The sequence below is a fragment of the Oryzias latipes genome, chromosome 12, assembly GCF_002234675.1.
Source record: "Oryzias latipes chromosome 12, ASM223467v1".
Lineage (NCBI taxonomy): Eukaryota > Metazoa > Chordata > Actinopteri > Beloniformes > Adrianichthyidae > Oryzias > Oryzias latipes.
In genome coordinates this window covers 7,769,657-7,786,706 of record NC_019870.2, presented here as the reverse complement: position 1 = coordinate 7,786,706, position 17,050 = coordinate 7,769,657, and the positions used below count along the sequence as shown (strand labels likewise).

The following is a 17,050-nucleotide window of genomic DNA, read 5'->3' as shown; positions in this document are numbered from 1 at the left end:
GACAGCATGGACTTCTGACTTCCTCCACAGATTCTCTATTGGATTGAGGTTCAGAGACCAGCTAGGCAACTCCAGAACCTAAAAATGCTTTTTAGGTCGCCAATCCTTGGTTGCCTGGGCGACGTGTTTGGGATGCGTTTCATTCTCAATGATCTCACTGATGGAAGGAGATTTTTGCCAAAACATGGTTTCATTCATTTCCTTAATACAGATCCATCATCCTGTCCCCTTTGCAGAAAAGAAGCCTCAAAGCACGAGGTTACCCAAAGGTTGCTAACAGTAACCTTTGTTACTGTGATCCCAGCTCTCTTCAGGGTACTGAATAGTTCCCTCTGAGTAGTTCTTGGCTGTTCCCTCGCCACTCTCAAGATCATTTGTACCATTGTTCCCCACTAGGTGAGATCTTGCATGCAGCTCCAGGTGGAGAGAGATTGTCAGTGCTTTAGTCTTCATCCAATGTTCTACTCACTGCTCCCACAGTTTGTCCATTCTCTTTGACGTCCCATCTTTGGTGTATTTTTTCAGATACTTTGTATCAACAACACAGCTAAACACAGCTAAAGAGCTCGACAGGGGAAAGTTTTGCTGGTGCCCAGCTGCAGTCGGGAACCCGCCATGACGTCACCAAGTGGCGCAGGAAGATGGGGGACTGGAAGGATGAGGAAACCGTCACGCGCGCGGACACCTCAAACCGATCAAACCTGCACTGGGGGGACGCCACTGCTCTTTAAAGCGCTCCAACGCGCCGCCATGCTTAAATCTGCGGTTCACCAACCGGGTTTGTGCTGAAAACGCCCCCGGTGGGGGGAAAAAAACCGGAAAAAACAACAACGGGCGATAAATGGATGCGCAAGATGGTGTTTCTAGCCTAATATTTACATGTCAGCGCTGTCAGCGCGTCCGGTGTGTGCGACATTTGAGCCCCTAAGTCGTACATTTATTTTATTTGTGTGTCTCTCTGTGTCCTTTAAGAATGATGAACGCTCGGATAAACAGGAGTCGTAAATGATATCCGTGTTTCTCCTGTCAGGTGTGATGACGGACGCGTCTGATCGGGAAGCATGGGGATCAAGCTCAGCGGAAAGGTATTTTATTGGAATGAAATTGTGTTTTTATTTGAGAAAAGACCAAACTGAAACCGATTTTTCAGGAAGTTAATGTCAAAATAATATATATCTATGCTGGTTGAAACAGACATATTATTAACGCACGAGGAAAAACCTATATATGTTAGTTCAAATCATAATACTTCTATTTTAACAGAATTTCTCATTAAAATAGTCTTTTTCATGTGCTTCACAATAATTTGTTTATTCCCCTAGCAGGATATTTTCACTCTTAACTACAAAGTTTATTTGTACGTTAGAAATGTTTCAATAAAATCTAATTCTGTAGTTTTCTAAAAAAATAAAAAAAATCATACTTTGTAAAATTTTATCACATAGCAATATAAGTGTTACCTCTTTGCTGGCACTATAATAATACTTTTTATTTTATTTTAGAGGCTAACTGCGAGCTTTAAAGAAAACCCCATGGATTTAAATAGCTGAGGTGTTTTTGGAGAAACAGGCCCCTGAATGTACCATTTTTATGAGCTTTAAAATGTTATGACTGAAAATAAATGTATTTTCTAACAAAGTACCCTTATCTTGTCCCTTTAAGTAAGGGAAATGACTTGCACACTATAGCTGCTGTAAAATGAAAGTATTATAACACAAATTACAGGCAATTCTCAATAAAAGCAAGAGATCAAGTGAACTAAAACAGAAACATTTTAGTTTTGACCTTTTCTTACTATTGACTTGACAGGAAACGTACACAAAGAAATAAAGAATAAAAGAAAAATTAAAGCTTCCTTAAGTCGTAAACCGATCTTTGGACCTTTTAGTTAAACATTGACAACCAGGTTTGAGTTTATTATACTATAATAAACAGCATTTATTGTTTGAAAGCTATAGAGCTATAAAGCATTCAACCCATTGTTTTTCTGTTTCTCTTTATTTCTTTACTATAGTATCTTCCGCCATTTCTTGCCGCTTAACTCCTTCTACAATTTTTCAGCTATTTTAATCATTCAACTATTAAAATGTTTAGCTTTTTCCAGCTATGACTTTTGGTCCTTCAAATCCTTGAACTTTTCAAGATATTCAAAGACTTCCAGGATTTTTGCCTCCATTGAAATACACGGGGAATCCTTGGTGAAGAAGCTCGCTGGTTCGATACCCGGCGCTGGCATTTGTCACAGATATATCTTTTTTGATATTGTGCTGTTTTCACTTTATTTATGGTCAACTTTGATCATTTCTTTCTTTCTTTTTTTTTCTTTCCAATTTTTACCCTTTAAGTTCAATTTTCATTCAGCCATAAAGCATTCAACCCTGCATTTTCTTTTTGGAAATGCAGCTCCTTCTAGTTTATGTTGTTATCATTTTCTATTATTTTGTGAAACAATACTTAGTAATTTAGTCTCTTTTTATGTTTTACATCAGCTGATTAAACAAAAATGAAGAGCATTTAGTGAGTAACACGTTTTAGGTGTACCAAAATAAAAAATAATGTCCTGCAATTTTTGCGTTTAGTTGAAATATTTTCCTAAAAATAAAGAAATGTCTTTGGCTTTCCAGGGTCAAAGGAGCCGCAGTTTGGCCATCTTGTTTGCCATCCTCATTCTGATGACGCTCCTGATTCTATACGGCTCCAACAACAGCCCAGACGCCATCTACCCTCCCTTCCATGTGGCAGAAAACCACGCCCTCAAAACAACAGACCTCAAAAAGTGGGCTTGGAAGGATGACTATGTGCCACTTTACGGAAACAAAGTACGTTTCACAACAAGCACGAGCACTGAAGCTTCAGTGTGACCTGAAAGGCTGATATTATTCACCCAGACCAGTTTGCCTTCAGGATCTGCTATGGTTGTAACAGGATATGTTCCTATAAATAGCGGGGAAGGGGTGGTATCCATTATTGCTGCAGCAGGCAGAAAATGTTGGCAGACAAAAATATATGTCAGGATGTCAGATAGATGCAGAACGCGAGAGAGTAACTGTTCTGTAGTCTGATTCAATACTTTATTTTGAAAGGGTCAAGAGCTGTTGTAGTCCGGAAGTGTGAGACTTTGCTTTTCCTGAGCATTCATGGTTATATATAACAAGGAAAGCAGAAGTAAAACTGATTAAACCTTTGGTGTCTTAGTCTATGTCACGTTTTCTTGCTGTGTCGTTGCCATTTTGCCCAAAAAAATGGAGAAAAAATGGAGCGAACAAGCTTGACAGCTGTACAAAGATGTTAGGCTTTAGTAGAGTTTGAATATAACCTGCTATTGAAAAGAACACATTAAAAAACATGTTGAAATTTAACCCGCTATGGGACAAATGACCATACTAGAAGGAAAGTTGGAACAGTGGATTTGCTGCCATTTTTAAAGGCTTTAATTTTGTAGTTAAATGTGGTCCACATCTGAAATCAAAAATGTGAGTAATTCCGCTCCACTACGGTTACAATTTGAAGAGAGTATTTTAAATACAGTTGCATGAAAACAAGGGATTACTCTTTAATACTGTTTGCTGTTTTACTGTCTGACTTTCGACTAAATAAGAAAGTTCAGTGTAAGTGAACACCCGGTGTGAACGCTAACAACCAAAATTTCACATAAGCAAGTATTGAACGCTCAAAATGATGTTTAAATAAAACAAGTGTAGGATTTTCAAAAAGGCAGAACATTCTAGATTAAAAGACATTTTCTCATTTGTTTGTTCTTTTTTTCTAAATCACAAAAAAATATTGTTTCAGCTTTTAATATAGCAGGAGTAGACACCCTTTATGAACACTGCTTCTCAACTTAAGTGAAAAGAAAAAAACATCACCAGAAAATGTTTGAGAAATATTTTTCAGAACTTTTCCTCCCCCATTACTTTATTTTATTTTTTATAAATGTTTGGATCATGAGGCAGTATTTATACTACAATACTAGGTATATTTATTTTCAGTATTGTAAAAAACAAATACAGAAGAACTTGCATTATGGGGAATGTCATCCATGTTTTAAACAGAGGTGGGTCCTTACCAACATTGATTGTAGAGTCATCTACCTGGTAAAGAATATTCATTCATGCTGCATTTCAGGAAGTTTTTAGCTCCAATTTGAATGAAATGAGTGTTACACAATGAAGATTTCAGCATCCTGCATTCGTTTTGACAGTGACTTTCAATTGAATCACACAAACATGTGACCTGTACACCAGACTATACTTTTGTTTTCAAATATCATTTGATTATGAGGTTAAAAGTTTAACCCCTCTTGCATCAAAAATATGTTTTGGTGTTGTTTTGCTGCATTCACTGTCTGTGTACTTTTGCTAACTTGCTCCTAAGTATTCAATGTGTTTTTCCAGACTCACAGCCTTCGCTGTCACAACTGTGCTCTGATAACGAGCTCCAGCCACGTCCTGGGCAGTCAAGCTGGAAATGAGATCGATCAAACGGAGTGCGTCATTCGCATGAATGACGCCCCCACGTTAGGGTACGGCTCTGATGTCGGTAACCGGACCACACTGAGGGTCGTAGCTCACGCCAGCGTGTTTAGGGTGGTCCGAAGGCCAACCGACTTCCTGCAGAACCTGGGCAGCAACTCCACCATCATCTTCTGGGGGCCGCCGAATAAGATCGGGAAGGACGCCAAGGGGACACTCTACAGGCTGATCCAGAGGGTCAGCATGACCTACAGAAACGTGACCTTCTTCAGTATTTCGCCAAACAAGATGCGCAAGTTTGATAATCTGTTTCAAAGAGAAACCGGACGAGACCGGTGAGTTTTAAAGACGCTGCTGCTCATTTCCACCTTTAGAAAGGGTCACATTCATTGCCTCAGCTTGTTTTTCCATTTTTTATTTTAGGCAAAAATCTCACTCATGGCTGAGCACCGGCTGGTTCACAATGGTCATCGCCATTGAAATATGTGACAACATCAAAGTATACGGGATGGTTCCGCCCAATTATTGTGGGTGAGTACAGAGATCCCGTTTTGAACTGCTGCATAACAAGTGACATCGAGACGGCTCAGTCCATCACATCTCAAATCTTCCTGTAGAAAAAACACCACATCCAAGAAGATGCCGTACCACTACTACAAACCAAGAGGGGGTGACGAATGTGTAATGTACATGCAGAACGAGGGCGGCCGACGAGGAAACCACCATCGCTTCATCACTGAGAAGCAGGTGTTTGCACGCTGGGCTAAGCAGTACAACATCACTTTTACGCATCCCAAATGGTGAGAGGAGGAAGATAAAAAACCACCAGGACACTGCTCGGTCAGACAATTGATGCTAAACAAGTGGTGGCTACATTTTCAGAGCCTTCAAAGACTAGGAAACGTAAAAAAGATATATATAAATCACAAGAAGTGACTTTAAGGAGGCAAAAAGGATGTTGGATCTTGCAGAGGAGCCAGTTTTTGGTTTTGCTGCATTGTGGAACCTGTCTGACAAAACAGATTTGTAAATAGAAATACGAAATTTTAAGAATTTTCTACGTATTTATATAATTTTTATTATGTATGAACACATAGTTGGTTTATTATATCAGCAAGTACCTTTAATAAGGATGTTAAGTGGCCTATGAATGGATATGTTTTTTTTTTTGTAACCACTCATTTCAAAGATCCCATCCTTCTACAGTTGCTGCAGCCAAGGCCAGAATACATCAGAGGCATAGGTGTGCATTGGGGAGGCAACCCCTTCCCCGGAAGACAAAAAACACAGCAGCCAACCTTAGAAATGACACACAGCCAGTCATAGATGATCTTTTCCATTTGCTTCCTAATATTTGCCATTGTTTTGACAGTCCCCCAACTTCTTTTCCTCTTAATTCTAATTCCTGTTTTCTGTCCTCTTCTTTTCATTGGCTGCTGAAAAAGGACATTTGCAGCAAGATCCATTATTAATGCAAATTTGGCTAAAAAGAAAAACAATCAAAACGCTTGTTTCCCTTATTTTGATGCCAATGAGTGACGCTGACAGCTTTAGCAGAATAAAACCAGAAAAGGATTGTGGGTAAAATCTGGCAGATGCATTGTAGCTGGGGCTAATATTCGAATGTCCTAACCTTCAATTATAGTCACCTTCAGTTATATAAAACAATATCCTTCAATGTTTCTTTTCAATCTGATGCTAAATTAAGCGGATACCAGGATTTTGTTGTGATTTAGGGACATACAGCGGGAAGGGGTCAAAAACAAAAAGCTGCTTCTAGGTGCCATAACCTACACTTCACTTAAACCTCACGTCCATCAGTGTCCGGAACGCAAAACGGCACAAGTTGGAAGCAAAAGTGGATTTTGTTTGATACCGTGTTGCCTTTTATATTTACGTTTCCCACATGCAAACAGTTTACTGCTGTGACTTTATTGATGCTGAATAGGTAGAAGCTCTAACACTGTAGGACTCCATTATCACCATCAAATACCTTTATTTCTGTGGATATAGAAAAGCTGAGAATAGCAACAGATGAACACTTTCATAGTTGTGAAGCATAATGACCCTTCTGTCATGATATCCAGGTAGAGGCTAAAAACACAAATGTAGCTGTTATTTAATAATAAAGGATTTGCATGGCTGTTGAATTAAACAGCCTGTTATTTGCTACACAATTACTTCCCATTGCCTCTACACAAATTCAGAGGTCTACTTTGTACTATCAGATGCATGCAACTGGAATGAGACTGCATCATGAAGACAATCAGCTTTTACTGTTATCAGTTTGGAAAAAGCAGCAGAGACTCCTCCACTAAATCAGAAAGGTGAAACTTTAAATTCAGTAGCTCGGCGTTAAGTTTGTTCTCTTTGTGCTGCTTTTAAGATTCCTGTCTGAACTTATGATTCTTTAAAAACACAGAGTGAGTTTAAAGCATGTGGGTTTGTATTTAATAAACATACATTTTGTGCAGATATTTAGAAACAAAGGGAATGTTAATCAACGGCACTGAATCACTTATTAACCGAGTGCTTTAAAAACAAAACAATGTTCCAAAGTGCATATATGGATAATAAAGAACTCCCATGAAACTCCTGAGAGGAATGATTCTGTTTATTTACAGCTATTTCTTTTACCATTGATGGGAAAATATTTCAGAAAGCAGCTGCAATCTTCGGCTGCAACGCTGCCATAGAAATCAAGATGGCCTCCTGTTGGCGACAGAAAAACAGTTTTGAAGCACAGCTGGATTTCACAGAAAACGTCTTTCAGTCACACTCCAGTCATCTTTGATCTATTGTTCCAGGTGGTCATTTGATTATGGTTATGCCGTTTTCGCCAAATTTCCAAAAACTTTCTGTTGTTTTTAGGCCAAAGTTTTTACAGAGCGGCAGTAGTTCATTCAAACCTTACTTGAGCAACACCGCCCCCTTTTGCCCTCGCCATGACAGAGCTCAGAGCAGGGAGCTTGAGGCCTGCCAGGTGTATTTTCTACGTAAGATGTAAGCAGTGTCTACTCCTGTTACACAATATTTGAATAAAGAAATACTCACAAACGCAATTTTAAGTTTAATTTTCTTGAAACATTTCCTCAGAATTAAGTTAAACGGACGCGTTAAAAACACCAGAAACAGGAATTTCCATCAGAGCAGGTCTTTGAATTAAGTTTGTCCTCACCTCAGTTCTGATAGTCCTGCTGCCCTGACCGGGACACGTGTTGAGATAAAGGTCAAATAAGAGACTGGGGTCTGTCACATTCAGGTTCTGGTCGGCATCCACGCTCGCTTCCAAACCATGAAGACCTCCAAAGACCACCAAGAGATGCCTGGAGGAGCACAGCAGTTCCTGGAGTCCAAACTGAAACTGAGCAGGGTCATCATCACGGTTAGGGACTTACTTGAATGGTGACAGTGTGGTTTGTTCCAAGGTGTTGCCTTTCTCCGAGGTTCCAACTGTCAGATCGTATCCTCCTTTATGTGGGCCCTCAGTGAAAACTGCACCTGCGGTTTCAGAGGCAAGCAGGGTGAGGGTTCTGACTCAGAAAAGGACCCGATTGGGACGCATTAAGACAACGGCGAACCCACTGAGGCAAGAAGCGAGCCGGACCGTGTAACCCCAGTAGAGAGCAGCTTCTGTTCTAGGCACGTGTGGAGGCACAACAACTCCTTTGTAAAGTTTACTGTCTGCAAAGAGAGAAAGTTTCATCAATGACTTAAGCAGGGAATGCTGTATATGTGCTATGCATTAGTAAAACATGGAGAGAACTACCTTGATTTTGCATCTTATTGAGCTTCACTGTGACTCGTAACCCCGACTGCAGTTGCTTATCAATGCGAACCTCCTAGAAAGGCAAACAGTTGGCATGATATTACTAATGAGCAGATAAAGATGGAGTTCTCTGTAGAGTCAGGCTCACTTTTCTCATCCCACAATTGACTAATGAGCCTTTTCCTTGTTTCGGCGGTCTGTTGAGGACGACTCCTTCCCGATAGTCCGACTCCTCGTCCATCCTCATGTGGTGAGGACTGTCCAGAGGATTTAGCAAACCTAAAAACAAAAACCTCCTTTCCTTTAAGGTTTTCTTTGAAGTCATCTGCTTTCTCAACAAGAACAACGATACTCAGAACATATTTAATTTCACACACGAGAAAATGAAAGTACCTGCATATTGTAAATCTTTATGCACTGGGAAAAAACATTTGCGAAGATACCTGAGGAAAGGAAGTGAAGCTGGGATTTCAATGAGAACATAAAAAAAAGCACAGATGACACCCCTGAATATTTCTGCACTTACTGTGGACATTCAACATACTGAAGAATTCGTGCAAGCTGAATACAAGCTTGGCCTTTTTTCCCAACACCTTTAAAATCTCCTTCAACGCTCCTGTGTGACAGGAAAAACAAAAGCTTTTTAGCTTCCCATATGATTCGGATGTTCAAATTCTGCAAAGACTTACTTCACATCTTCGCCTTGCTCATCAAAAACAATTATTTCATCCACACAAAACACCGCGCAGGCTCTGGCGATCTGTCCCGCCAAGTACGTACGGAGTTCTGGGGACTGAGCGTTGTCAAGGACAGACCCTGGTAGCGCCACACTAACTGTGTAAGCCCGACCTGCAGAAAATACATTCCCCCACTTTTAGATCCCAAAGAGACCTGGAGAACTCAGTACAATGCTGATGCTGAAGTTATTACCTTTGTCACTTTGGCTTTCTTCCTGTTTGCTGTCCTCTTCAACCTCTTGTTGTCGCTCCTTTTCCAATGTTTTAATAAGTTTGGCCATTTTCCGCTCCTTTTTACTCTCCTTGACTGCAATTCAAAGATGAGATGTATTAAGAAACATGATGTGTATAAAGTATGTATTCTGTCATCAGCCTGCATGTCAAATCATTCATTCATTCATACTCGGTTAAACCTTTTCTTTAATTAAATTGAAATGACAGATTTTGAACTTCACTTAGATAAAAATAAACATTATTTGGGAAATAATTCTTTATAAAGCCTCCAGCAAACAAACTTTGCTATATTGTGCACACAAACACACAAAAAAACGTGCAAAAAAGACAAACCAGGGTCTGATCAATCAAGCATTTAAAAAGTTGGATATATGATGGATAAAGACCAATGTAAGGTAGTTAAATTGATAGTTTTCACATAAGTGAAGTTTTAATTTATTCTTTTTAATTTATTCTGGGTTGATAAGTTTTCTCCATCATCTCAGTGCAAAAACATTCTAAACATAAAGAACAGCTTGCTTTTTAAAAGTTTTATTTTTTACTGTTTCTCCATTTAATTATATTGAAAAAAAAAAAACTAAAGTACACCAAATTTTAAAAATAAAAGAACACATGCTTTTCTTGTCTTGCCAAGATACAACAATGTTATCAAAGTAGCTTTGGTCCTACAATGCATTAACTGCATTCATTGTTTTTAATAATTACATTTTACATTCGGTGCAACTAATTGCTTTAATTTGTTTAACAAACAGAAAATACATTTTTTAATAAATCGCAGCTAATGGTTAGCTTGACTTTTGTATTAGCAGAATAAAGCAGATTACACTCACGTTCATTTTTCCTTTTCCTCCAGCAAATTCTATCTTCAGACTGTAAGAAATGAAACGATCATTACCGCAGCTCACAGTCTGACACTTATGAAAACACATGTGTAATTGTACCTGAAAAGCCCCAGGTTTGGGATTTTTTGCTGTTCCGTTTAGCGACATGATGTTCTCGAGCGCGTGTGACTTTTTACTTCCGGGTTGACCTTTCGCATTTTAAGATTTATTTAAAGATACATTACACTTTTGAAACAGAATAAGCTACATATTTGACGGCAATAAAACCAAACAGTATAAAGTGTGGGAAGAAGATTATGTGTTCTTATCTCATTTTAAAATGTTTATATTTATTTGAACTATGCATAGTACTTAGTTTATTTGTAGATATTTTTTCCCCACCTAAACCTTTATTTAAAAATTAAAATTCCACAGTTTCCACAGCAAATTTTAATCAATGTCCTCTTTTGTTTGTGGAATGATTTTTTTTTTTGTCATTTAAAAAGTATATTAAATTATAATATATCTTTGAAAGATAAAATGTTCATGTTTTTGTTGTTTAAAATCACACTGCCACAAGGATCCATAATGGGACCACTCCTCTTCATAATTTATATAAATGATTTTGTTAACTGTTCCGGCGCCATCCACAAAATACTTTTTGCAGACGATACTAGTTTATTTCTGGCACATAGAAATATGGACCTATTAGAAAAATTCTTAAATGAACAACTGGTAAAAGTAGATACTTGGTTCAAATGCAATAAATTGTCATTAAACACTAGCAAAACTTTTTTTTATCATATTCCACACATCCAGACACAAATCCACCTACAGGAAATTAAACATAAATATAGATGGGCGATCTCTACAAAAGGTGGACTCAATAAAATTTCTTGGAATCCATATAGATCAATTTATAAATTTTAAAAAACACATAGATGAACTAGTTTTAAAAATTATCCAAATTTGTTGGTTTATTCTATAAGATTCGGCACATGCTCCCATCAGATGCATTGCTAACATTGTACAGATCCCTGTTTGAGCCTCACCCGAATTACTGTAACTTCATGTGGAATAACACATATTCTACCTACACGGCAAAACTCCAGATTACACAAAAAAAGCAATAAGAGCAATAACCTGGTCCACGCCAAATTCTCCAACAGATCCACTCTTTCACAGATACAGCCTCCTTAAGTTACCGGAACTCAACACGGATCATAATGCAAGCACAATGTACAGTGTTGTTAATAAATTAAATAGTCGTTTGTGTGACCTTATACCACTTTTTTCGCCCTCTTATCACCATGACACCAGGGGAAAGCATATGCTAAAAGGCAAAAACAGAAAGTTACAATGTACAAGCTTCTCTGTCTGTACTAGAGGTCCACAAACTTGGAATACTTTAGACAATGACGTTAAACAGTCTGCTACAATATATATGTTTAAAAGGAAACTGAAATTGCTATTATTGTCAACATACTGTACAAATGCTGCTCCGACCGAAACCACCTATTAATGTGTTTGTGATTTCTCTCTGTTTGTTGACACTTATATGGCCACAAGCCAGAGTTTATGTTGTTCAAATTCATTGTTCCATTTTCCAACGCTTTCCACTATATTACCATCATTTTTCATACCATTATTGCATTTTATTTATGTAATTATTTTCTTTTCTTTTTCTTTTCTTCCGCCACTCATCTTCTGTACTTTTATGCTTGTTTAATATGCTGGACCCCTAATAATAAGCAGCTGCTTCGAGGATGTCCATTTTTTCCACATTCTGTATTGTGAGGGGATTTGTTTGCTTTTGACACATTGTGGAAAAATAAACTAAACTAAACTAAACTAAACACTCAAGGTCAAATTAAGCGATTTTTATTAAAACATCTTGCTTTTCCCTTACCTTACTCAGTCATTGTACATTTAAACAAAATCAGTCTTTAATGTGGAAACACTGGTCTGGTTGGTGAGATGAGCTTGTTCCTTTTATCAGATTTGTGTTTTTTTGACAGTTTGTCTTGTATTTTTGTTTGTAATGGCCTATTGTCTTTGAATAAAGTTGCTGATAGTGACGGTGGTGAACACACAAAGCATATAAACTTAAAAATACAGCGGAATCATTTCAAAAGCTTCATTAAGAGTTTATTTCAATCGAATTTGAGAGCAGGTAAAATGAAGAATTTCTAAAACAAAACTGCACGTATATGATGTACATATGGCTTTTATAGATGCTTAATTACGGTAAGTGGATGGAAGTTGTATAGGTTTGTTGGGACAGAGTGGAAACAAAAAAGTATTTATTATGTTTTCCTGAGACAGCTGATCACGCCACCTGAAAAGAGCTGGTGGGAGGAGGTTGGACGGGTAATTTTATTCTCTTTGACTCCATTTCTTTAAGATATCCTCTGCTGCTTTTAGTGTAGAGTCCTCCTGTTGGCATATAAAACAATGTTTGCATGACAAGTTTGCACCAAAGTGAAAAAGCGAGTTGAAATTGCAGACATTTACCTTTACAAAACAGAAACGGATATATTTGTCAAATTCCTTCCCATGCTCCGGACTGTAAAAAGCAGAGACGGGGATTGTCGCCAGGCCCTGCGGTAAATAATGTTTCGTTACACTCTTAAATTACACTTAAACAATTAATAACTTTAAAATGATATAAGTAGTCTTTACCTTTTCTTTAATTAACCATTTGACAAATCTAAAGTCGCGTGATTCATCCTTATTACTCTCATCATTCAGATCCACTTCTGTTTCAAATACAAAAACCCCGGTTATTTACAGCTGGATGTTGGCTAAACCATTCGGTTAAGGGGCTTACTTGTTACTTACTGACAGAGGAAATATCTGCAATCATAAAATATCCTCCCTCTGGCATGATTGGGTTCAGACCGACGCTCTGCAGACACGTGGCCAGCTTCTGTCTCTTGTTGTGCAGCATGGCAGGCAGCTGCTGGAAGTAGCTGTCTGGAGCACCAAATACCTCGTACTCTCTCTCAAACCCACGAGCCACGGCTTCCTGGGGAAAAGGAATGATGACAGAGGACTCTGGGATATTTGTAGAGAAGAAAGTAGAATTCTGACAGGACAAAAGCAGGTTGTTGTTTTTTTAATTACATACAGAAAATACTGCAGTTCAGTTTAAATTAAAAAAGTCGAATTCACTTTTGTTTTTTTACCCCCTGACATATTTTACATTATAAATCAAATGTTATACAAACTTGACCAGAATATTTGTTTAAAAAAATCCCTAATCTGTAACTCTGCAAATCTCTCTATCCATCTATCGATCGATCGATCGATCGATCGATCGATCGATAGATGGATAGAAAGATAAATCTAAAAAACAAACTTTGCAGAGTTCCAAATTCAAATTAAAACACAGGTCTAGGAGTAAATGCATGCAAAGAAGTCGGTTTTACTGATTCATTATAAAAACTCATGGATTTACCTGAGCCGCTGTTGCACAGTGGTAAATAGAGTTTTGATGAATAATTTTTAAGTGTTTGATGACATCTCTCGAGCCGATGGCCCAGCCGACCTAAACAGAAAAATGAAGAACGTAAAAGAATGTAATAACATGAAACAACGCAGATTAAACATTATATATGTCATTCTCTGAGCCTCACCTTCCAGCCAGTAGCACTGAAGCTCTTTCCAGCACTCCCAATAGTGATGGTTCGCTCCCACATGCCAGGAAGGCTAGCTGTCACAAACAAAATCCCCCATCAGAAAAGATTCTCAAATGTTTTTTGTAGGACATCTGCTGATTTTGTAAACATTTTTACCGATTTTTACATGCTTGGCACCATCATAGGTGAGCCACTCGTACACTTCGTCGCTGAAACACACCAGGTCGTGCTTGATGCAAAGATCTGCGATCATCTGTAGTTCCTCGAGCTTATAAACCTGCACATATTTGGTCAAAAAATCCATTTTTAAAGAATAAAACAGCACAAAAGGTACATTATGAATGTATCAGTGCAACACTGACATCACTTAAACTAAGCTTCTACTTCACTTTTTATTTTATTTTATACACATGGGGCCTGTTCCAGAAAGCAGGGTATGCGAGTTACCTCTGTAAGTTGGGTAAGGAACAATTAACCTCAGCTTTCGGTTCCAAAAGCGGAGGTATGTTTCAGGGTCGGTTAAGTTGCCATAGCAACTTGTGCTCAGAACGTAACCTGGTCTGGAGCAGGTTTAGTTGAAGATTAGTTGGTTTCAGAGAGGTGACGGAGCATGGTTAGACAAAGGAAAGTTCAAGAAATACAATAAATTAAGTTGGAAAAACATTAAATTGAGGTGGAGTAATATGACATTCAGTTATATAAATATGTCAATTTGAGTTGTAGAAACAATAATTGAGTTGGATAAATCCCGAAAGTTTTTTGCATCACAATGAACTGGAAATAAGGTTAGAAACTCATGGCTGTACTCTGTCCGTTATTCTTTGCCAAGCAGAAACTCTTTCTTTTGCAGATGCAGCCGTATTACTTTTTTTAGTTATGATGGGGGTATACTCTTTATACACAGTCATTAAAACCTCTGACTCTGTCTCACTGAAGTATGAAGCTCTCTTTTATCTCCACGCCTTGTTGTACTCGCCGTGAACGCGCATTAACTCAGGGATACTGAGAGGAGGTTAATTAACCAAACTCAAAACCGGTGTTTTGGAACCGACAAACCCAGAGTGAGCAAGTTTAGGGTTAGTTAACCGAGAGTTCAGGGTTAAGGTCAAGGTAAGTTAACCTTGCTTTTTGGAATACCCCTATGATTCCACACAAGACTTACTTTTCCTAAAGGGTTGTTTGGGGTGTTGATGACGATGGCTTTTGTTCGTGGAGTGACTTTACTGGCCAGCTCCTCGGGGGATAAAACCCAATCTCCACTCGACAAGACGGCACGGCCCTCTCTCTAAAAATGACCAGTAGAAAGGTGCTTCACTGGTTTAGAAATGTATACTAAGCAAAGCAAGTATTAGGTTGAAAACAAAAGTAAAGTTGTCAAACTTACAGGTCTTAGAGGTATGTACACTGGTTTCCCTCCAGCCATCACCACCATCGGCTGGTAGCAGTCAAAGAACGGTTCAACAATTATGACCTAAAAGATCAGAACATTTCAATTATTTTGAGTTTTTATTCAAATTAGTTTGCTTTGTAATTTTTCATTCTAATCTGACTAGATAGTAGATATCTATACCTCATCTTCCTCATCAATCAGAGCCTGAAAAGCACAGAAAAGGGCCTGATAAGCTCCGACTGTCACCAAAATGTCCTCCAGAGGATCGATCTCATGTCCCACAATCCTGCTGAAAAATTTGGCCAGGATCTTTACAAGGGGAGGGTGTCCCTGGACAAAGAAAAAGATAGCGACCAGACACAGATAAAAAACCATGCTGATGGGGAGGCAGACACACCCCCTGGGGATTGTTTTACTCACAAAAGCCCGAGTGTACTGGTGCATGGCAGGTCCTCCTTTCAAAGCATCACAGAAAGCCTCTCGGATGAACTCAGGGGGAGAAAAGTCAGGGAACCCCTGACCGAGGTTCACAGCTTTGTAGTCTGCAGCAAGCTGGGTAAATTCAACCCTGTGGGTGGAAAAGTGATCCAAGTGATGCAAGCAACAATCTTTGTTGACGAGAGGCAAAAACGTATTACTGACAGTGATAAAATACTGGTTGGTCAGACAAAAGAATCAGAAAAAAAATGTAAAAATAAGTTTTCAATCTGAACATCACAGCAGAGTCTTTGTGGTTAGTTGCACGTTTTTGACTCAATGTCAAACATTTGAGCCAAATTTTAACTGAAGAAATTCAAATTATGTGTGAGCAAAAATCAGAGTGAGAAAAAAAGAGGAGATTTTGAAATGTAAGTATGATCAAGCTACAGAAGTGGAGACGATTTGAGCTGTGAAGACCTGGCTTGAATTTTCTTATTTTTCAGGAACTGTAAACTAAAGTTAACTTCAATCAAAGAATAGTTCTTGTCCATCCATCTGCAGAACCTACTTAACCCCTTTTGGGGGTCACAGGGTTGCTGAAGTCCATTTAACTACTATTGGGTGAAGGCGAGGTACACCCTGAATAGGTTGCAGGACCACACACTCACATGCACACCTAGGGGCAATTTCGACACCCAAATTAAACCATGGACCATGATTTTGAACTGTAAGAAGAAGCCGGTTTGCCTGGAGGAAAAGCTCAAATGCACAAGGAGAAAATGCAAACTCAACAAAGAATGGACCCAAATGGGATTTGAACTAGGACCCAATCAATTTTAATAATAATAATGGTAAAAATAATAATAATAATAATAACAACAAGAACAACACATGAATTGGGTGTTTTGTTAATTTTAGAAGTGTGATAGTATAAATTCCTCTCTGAGGGTAAAAGTTTAAGTTCACTATGATCTCCTTAAAATGTTCTTGGGGGGACTTTGATCTCAGTTCCTCCTCTGTGCTCCACCAATCAACGACTTCCTTCCTTAAAACTGGCAATTCATGAAAGAAACTTGGTTTCCAAAATTTAGAAATAATGTCTTTTTTTTCTTCTTTTTTTGCGGATTCCGCCATTGAATTGAATTGTCATTTTTCTTTTCTGTGATAGCACGACTGTTTACTGCCAAAAGCTTGTTTAAACAATATAGTAACAAAACGCGTCTTATGACCCAATGAATGCTTTAAAAGAAATCACTCACCAGACATTTTTATCAACCCCTTCAGTCCTGCTGGCATGAACTTTTCTGGACATGATGATTGTCTAAAATAGAAAACGTATTAATCTCAGCTGAGCCACTCTCGTTACTAAATAACAGCTTCAGTTGAATCGGGGGTGTACTTACTTTTTGGTGATTTTTAAATAAACTTTGACGAATTACTGTCAAATTCGCGGACAGATTCCTGATTATTCCCATCAAGCGATAACTGTTTCTGCCATTGACTCGTAATAAATAAATAACCCCCTGCAACCTCTCAATGTTTTGATTCCACTTCCGGTGTGGGCGG

The 17,050-nt window shown here is 38.4% G+C and overlaps 3 protein-coding genes across 4 annotated transcripts; 1 reads left to right on the top strand and 2 right to left on the bottom strand.

Annotated features, from left to right (window-relative positions):
* The first annotated feature begins 471 nt into the window (after nucleotides 1–471).
* st6galnac6 (ST6 N-acetylgalactosaminide alpha-2,6-sialyltransferase 6) lies at nucleotides 472–7,071 on the top strand. 2 transcript variants are annotated; one of them, XM_011481383.3, is made up of 6 exons: nucleotides 472–903; nucleotides 1,031–1,085; nucleotides 2,625–2,819; nucleotides 4,395–4,807; nucleotides 4,896–5,003; nucleotides 5,090–7,071. In XM_011481383.3, exons 2-6 carry the CDS (start codon nucleotides 1,062–1,064, stop codon nucleotides 5,274–5,276), a joined length of 927 nt encoding a protein of 308 aa, XP_011479685.1. In that variant the 5' UTR covers nucleotides 472–903; nucleotides 1,031–1,061; the 3' UTR covers nucleotides 5,277–7,071. The 2 variants fall into 2 exon arrangements, with proteins under 2 accessions (XP_011479685.1, NP_001265787.1); NM_001278858.1 differs by lacking the exons at nucleotides 472–903; nucleotides 1,031–1,085 and having other exon boundaries at nucleotides 2,607–2,819; nucleotides 4,401–4,807; nucleotides 5,090–5,276.
* spout1 (SPOUT domain containing methyltransferase 1) lies at nucleotides 7,066–10,258 on the bottom strand. Its single transcript, XM_004074545.4, has 12 exons — nucleotides 10,154–10,258; nucleotides 10,043–10,082; nucleotides 9,172–9,285; nucleotides 8,931–9,090; nucleotides 8,768–8,857; nucleotides 8,635–8,684; nucleotides 8,390–8,520; nucleotides 8,242–8,314; nucleotides 8,058–8,156; nucleotides 7,871–7,973; nucleotides 7,651–7,798; nucleotides 7,066–7,184 (listed from the first exon to the last, which is right to left on the bottom strand). Exons 1-12 carry the CDS (start codon nucleotides 10,199–10,201, stop codon nucleotides 7,128–7,130), a joined length of 1,113 nt encoding a protein of 370 aa, XP_004074593.1. The 5' UTR covers nucleotides 10,202–10,258; the 3' UTR covers nucleotides 7,066–7,127.
* Nucleotides 10,259–12,156: 1,898 nt separating this feature from the next.
* Nucleotides 12,157–17,041, bottom strand: kyat1 (kynurenine aminotransferase 1). Its single transcript, XM_011481540.3, has 13 exons — nucleotides 16,888–17,041; nucleotides 16,744–16,805; nucleotides 15,485–15,632; nucleotides 15,245–15,394; nucleotides 15,059–15,145; nucleotides 14,837–14,959; nucleotides 13,831–13,951; nucleotides 13,672–13,748; nucleotides 13,494–13,583; nucleotides 12,875–13,061; nucleotides 12,716–12,792; nucleotides 12,548–12,634; nucleotides 12,157–12,469 (listed from the first exon to the last, which is right to left on the bottom strand). Exons 1-13 carry the CDS (start codon nucleotides 16,957–16,959, stop codon nucleotides 12,410–12,412), a joined length of 1,341 nt encoding a protein of 446 aa, XP_011479842.1. The 5' UTR covers nucleotides 16,960–17,041; the 3' UTR covers nucleotides 12,157–12,409.
* Nucleotides 17,042–17,050: the final 9 nt, after the last annotated feature.